Source organism: Cephus cinctus, unplaced genomic scaffold (assembly GCF_000341935.2).
Source record: "Cephus cinctus unplaced genomic scaffold, Ccin1 Ccin1_scaffold0577, whole genome shotgun sequence".
Lineage (NCBI taxonomy): Eukaryota > Metazoa > Arthropoda > Insecta > Hymenoptera > Cephidae > Cephus > Cephus cinctus.
Genome location: NW_014333226.1, coordinates 330,778 through 336,395, shown reverse-complemented (window position 1 = coordinate 336,395; position 5,618 = coordinate 330,778). Strand labels below are relative to the sequence as shown.

Here is a 5,618-nt window from a genome sequence, read left to right as displayed (position 1 = left end):
ATGAATACCACACGCTTGATTCGCAACTCTCGTTGCGTTCGTTATAACCAGACCCGAATTACAGAGTATGAAGAAACTTCAGTAGTTTATATTCCCTGTTATATATATATATATGTATATACGCTGCTGACTTTTGTCATTTTTATCTACCAAAACCAATTGCCTAAGAAGACAGTATATCACATTAAGATTTAGATTTAGATCTGTCTGTACGATTTAATCTGGGGATTGATTTCGAATTCTCATAAGTGGTATCCCGCTCCTGCCCAATCATTATGATCGATGACTCCAAGAGTGTATACATACATACATATACATATACATATATATATATATATATATATATATATATATATATATATATATATATATATCCTAATACAATACTTCTAAAGAATAAGCTCATATGCCAATATACATACTAAATTTCTAACCAAACTCTCCTTCGACTTTCAGGACCGGATATTCCTGGATTCCTCCTACAGCCATTCCGGAAGCCCAAGAGAATAAGAACGGCCTTCAGTCCAAGTCAGTTACTGAAACTGGAACACGCCTTTGAGAAAAATCATTACGTGGTTGGCGCCGAGAGGAAGCAATTGGCGCAGGCACTCTCCCTCACGGAGACTCAGGTGAGAATTAATTAGAAAAATTACTACTAATTCGACGGTTTCGACCGATCGGTACTCGACTGCGCGCAACATTACGGAATAATGTTAAATGTGTTTCGCGCAAGTAAGGAACATCACGCGCGTTTCCTTCCCCTTTGACAATAGCCCCAGTGGATTTAATGGCTGCTCGTACGAGCTCCCATAACGAGGGAATTGATATGGTAATCTGGAATATACGCGGGGTAGCGCGTACTACGTGGGTTATATATATACATATACATACACCGTATATTATGTAGGTATATAAAAAGATATGCGTGCACGCAAGAACACACGTGGTAGGTATATATACATACACGCACACGTGTACTGCATATTCCAGGGGCGTTGGGCGTTAGCTTTGTAAAATAAAGCATGGGGGAAATGAAGGGGGGTTGGGAGTTGTGTCGGTTACGGGGACGAGGGCCATCTTGAAAATCTTTCGTTTGACCGTTAAAAAATAATATAAACTGGAGTTTCCGTCATTGACAAGCCTTTATTTTTTTTTATTATTTTACTTCTTAATAACGATACATTACATTGAGATGCTGACTCGTTACGAGTTCGAAGCTTGTAGTACTTTGGATTAGCCACAAATATATATATATATATATAAACCATACTGTATTTATATAATTGCGCAACGGATCGAGTAACGGCTCCGCTGCCGTTCTAACGATTTAATACGATTCCTCTTGTACAGGGATCTGCTAATTGCAAATAATTAACCGACTAATGCCGGGTATCGGTTAGCGTGATGCCGATCCTGAGTTGTTCTTATTGTTGGCGAATCTTGATGAGCGATTAACGCTGGGTTTCGCGGAAAAGGAGGGATCGCGTCTACACGAGAGAGCGATTAGCTTCGACAGGGGCGTGACTGGATGGAAGGATGAAGAAGAGAGAGAAGGAAGAAAAGGAGAAAAAAAAGTAAATAAAAATCTTAAGTAACAAGCAGAGAGAATTTGTGTCTCGTACGGATAAGACGTACTCGTTACCGTTTACATCCGTAAAGCAGAATTGCCGATCGAAGATCTTGCAGTAAATTAAATGTAAGGTTATTATAGTATCGGTACTAGTCTGAGACACTGTACGTACTTGTACGATATGTACGCGTTGCTTAGTGCGCCTCGTCGTGTCTCGCGTTTGTTACCGACTAAGGAGTGTGGAGTAAGCATAATTGCGTTACGTTACTAAAAGCTCCGGAATTGGCCACTTAACGAACAAGAGATGCAAATTGAAAGATAGGGAATGAATGGTCTATACGAACAGGTGGACAATGGTTCTGGCCGGGTTAAGTTGGTACACTGCAGGTATCGGGTATTCTTGTTTCCGTTTGAACCCACCCCCCTCCCACCGCTTTTTCCTCGAACTTTAATGATGATTGCCAGTCGCGATGCCTGGAAAATTAGTTGCCATTAATTTATTGCCACCTTGTCCCATTTTCTACGTTAATTAAATCGTGGTGCACGGACATACGACGAATTATTGGAGATACGTAATATCGTTAATGGGATTATTCATATTGGATTTCTTTTTTTTTTATATCGATCGATTGACAGGAGTCGAGAAGAAATTTTATTGATAAGCATTACGTTATGATTGTCGCACTTGGGCGCATAATGAACCTTGAGAATTAAGTGCCGGGATTACTGATTGCAGCGCGCATACGAGGACGACGCGAAACTCGCGGCTACCTTCAGACGACCGTAGGGGGTTAATTTTTTTTTTCGTTTGGACAAAATCTTAGAGTATGGCGATTTTTAAGATATCTGGTCACTACTGTGGTAGAAGTGTGAATTTGCAAAATTGAGGTTTTCCGTACGTGTTGGATAGGACTGTACGGGTCTAGTGGATTATGGGATTTATTGAAAAAATATTCACTAGGGATGCATCTTTAGGGAGACTGTATTAGTTGCAGTGCGCATGCGCGAATAACGCGAAACTCGCGGCTACCTTCAGACGACCGTAGGGGCTTAATTTTTGTTTTCGTTTGGACAAAATCTTAGAGTATGGCGATTTTTAAGATCTCTGGTCACTACTGTGGTAGAAGTGTGAATTTGCAAAATTGAGGTTTTCCGTACGTGTTGGATAGGACTGTACGGGTCTAGTGGATTATGGGATTTATTGAAAAAATATTCACTAGGGATGCATCTTTAGGGAGACTGTATTAGTTGCAGTGCGCATGCGCGAATAACGCGAAACTCGCGGCTACCTTCAGACGACCGTAGGGGCTTAATTTTTGTTTTCGTTTGGACAAAATCTTAGAGTATGGCGATTTCTAGGATCTCTGGTGACTACCGTGGTAGAAGTGTAAATTTACAAAATTGAGGTTTTTTGTACGTGTTGGATAGGACTGTAGGGGTCTAGTGGATTATGGGATTTATTGAAAAAATATTCACTAGGGATGCATCTTTAGGGAGACTGTATTAGTTGCAGTGCGCATGCGCGAATAACGCGAAACTCGCGGCTACCTTCAGACGACCGTAGGGGGTTAATTTTTGTTTTCGGTTGGACAAAATCTTAGAGTATGGCGATTTCTAGGATCTCTGGTGACTACCGTGGTAGAAGTGTAAATTTACAAAATTGAGGTTTTTTGTACGTGTTGGATAGGACTGTAGGGGTCTAGTGGATTATGGGATTTATTGAAAAAATATTCACTAGGGATGCATCTTTAGGGAGACTATATTGGTTGCAGTGCGCATGCGCGAATGACGCGAACCTCGCGGCTACCTTCACACGACCGTAGGGACTTAATTTTTGTTTTCGTTTGGACAAAATCTTAGAGTATGGCGATTTCTAGGATCTCCGGTGACTACCGTGGTAGAAGTGTGAATTTTCAAAATTGAAGTTTTCTGGTTTTTTTTTGGATAGGGCTGTACGGGTTTAGTGAGGTTTTAGGTGGGTCATGGGATTTGTTGATAAAAAATATTCAAACGGACAGATCACATGTGACAGGCAGATTACATGTGAACGCGGCTAAATAAGAGAATGGTCATTTCGCATTGAAGGAACAAACGGTACGTAAATCAAATGTGTAATCGTCCGCTTATCACACATTATTGCCGACGACCGAAACGGCTACTTGAGGTTGTCTCACATCGCGACGACAATGGCTACTCACGCGCATTCTACGACTACCTATTCTTATAACGAAGTCAGTATGGCTAATATAATCGTGACCGGCACTAACGGCCATAATTGTCCCAGGAAATTAGGTCGCGTTCACACTGAAAGCGCACTTCGTGAAACTTGTACAAACTTACACCGAGTAAGGTGGACCCGCGTTACTTTTAGTGGTTACACGTGGATACGTCAAAACGGCCGAACGAACGAGTGCCCTGTGTACGAAGCATTAAAGTTTCGTGCGTACCCGCGGTGCGTTACGTGTTCCGTAAGAGGCTCGTTAACGATTCACGTCGAGCAGCGTTTATTTCCATGAATGCGACGTGAAAGAGCAACAAATTCAAGGTGCACGCGCCCCTGGCGACACTCGCATAGAATCACGATTCATGTGAATTGCGTTAAAAACCCATCCGAGATCTTATTTATGGTTGAAGAACATAGGACCCCGCGTGACTCTCTTACCACCTACTGTTATATATAGGTATATGAGGAGGCTTCGACCATGAACTACGATACGTACCGGTACGCACCTAGATAAGCGCGGGTAATTTGAATTGCGACAAAGTGACGTGCACAAAAAATATAACTTTGTCGGAATATATGGTGCGCGCGCAAGCTGCTCGCGACCATCTCAAGGTACCGAACCTGTCCATACTCTTGATGGACGTCCTCGGGATGCACCGAGTTGTGGCCGTAATGGAGAAGTTTGCGCATTATGCAGGCTGCATGCGATTCACTATGCATAATGAGGCGCGTCGTTCCTGCACCGAGAATAAAGAATTACGAATACTGTCATCAATCCTCTGGCTTGACGCAGTATATATAAAAAGATTTGAATCGTAATATTAGAAAAAAAAAAAAAAAAATTTATAAAATATTTCTGAAACTCTCGTAATGTCCTTGCAATTTTAAACGTATGCGAAAGTGCATCCTCAATTCGATTGTTGAATTGCATCGAAACTCTCTTCGCCCAGAATATAGGCGATATTTCGAGGCGCGATGTTTGACTAGATTTTTTTTTTTTTTTTTTTTTTTTTTTTTTTTTTTTTTTTTTTTTTCATGCTCGTTGAAATTCGCGACAGTAACGTGCAAAATTTTATTGTACCCCGTTGAAAGAGTAATAGTCGCGTTATCTCGATATCCGTTTTCGGTATCGCAGATAAATATTGAGGGCACCTGTCTGTCGTAGCGTTAGTGCATGTATATATGCACGACACGTGCTGCCCTCTCGAATGCAGATGAGGTACCGAAACAATGGCTAATCGACGGAAGGGAATTTTAGTGGCGCCATCCATTAAGCCTCGTTCACAGGTTGGCGGTTGATTTTTGTTTTCCAATGGGTCGACCAATGAAATCCCGCTGATTTTGTCGTGGGAATTACATGGAAAAGCCGTCGAGTTGGTCGGATCTAGGGAGAAAAGATTCCTATGGACTTATACCCGATTCGTCGATCAGCGAAACGGATGCAGTTCGTGCATCGGTCGATCCTGCTGCACCTCGGCTCTTGACTCTCTGGTCACGCCCGTAGCGTGTCACTGTCACGGCCTTGCGTGCATACAGATTGCATGCAACAAGCTTGAAACGTCGGTTAGTGACCAAGGTGCATTCTGACCCTTTGATTTTTTTTTCCACCAAATCTCTCAAATAAACTTCCAAGTGTATAATTATGAGATTATTTTTAAGGGATGACAAATTCTTAAAAAAAAAAAAATCAAATAATTCATATCTAATATATATATATGCGTATACGTGTATGTACTCTGTGCATGAAGGGTATGGAGTGAATGTATGCATTGGATATAGATATAGCACCGAGGGTAGAAAAATGGCGTCTATAAAGGGGGCGGC

General features: G+C 41.7%; 1 protein-coding gene across 1 annotated transcript in view; it reads left to right on the top strand.

The window, feature by feature from the left end:
* Positions 1-5,618, top strand: part of LOC107268715 (homeotic protein empty spiracles) — a 19,080-nt gene that overhangs the window by 7,888 nt on the left and 5,574 nt on the right. The window contains exon 2 of the mRNA XM_015741754.2: positions 457-629. Within this exon, the coding sequence (XP_015597240.1) occupies positions 457-629 (173 nt within the window). The remainder of the gene's footprint in view (positions 1-456; positions 630-5,618) is intronic.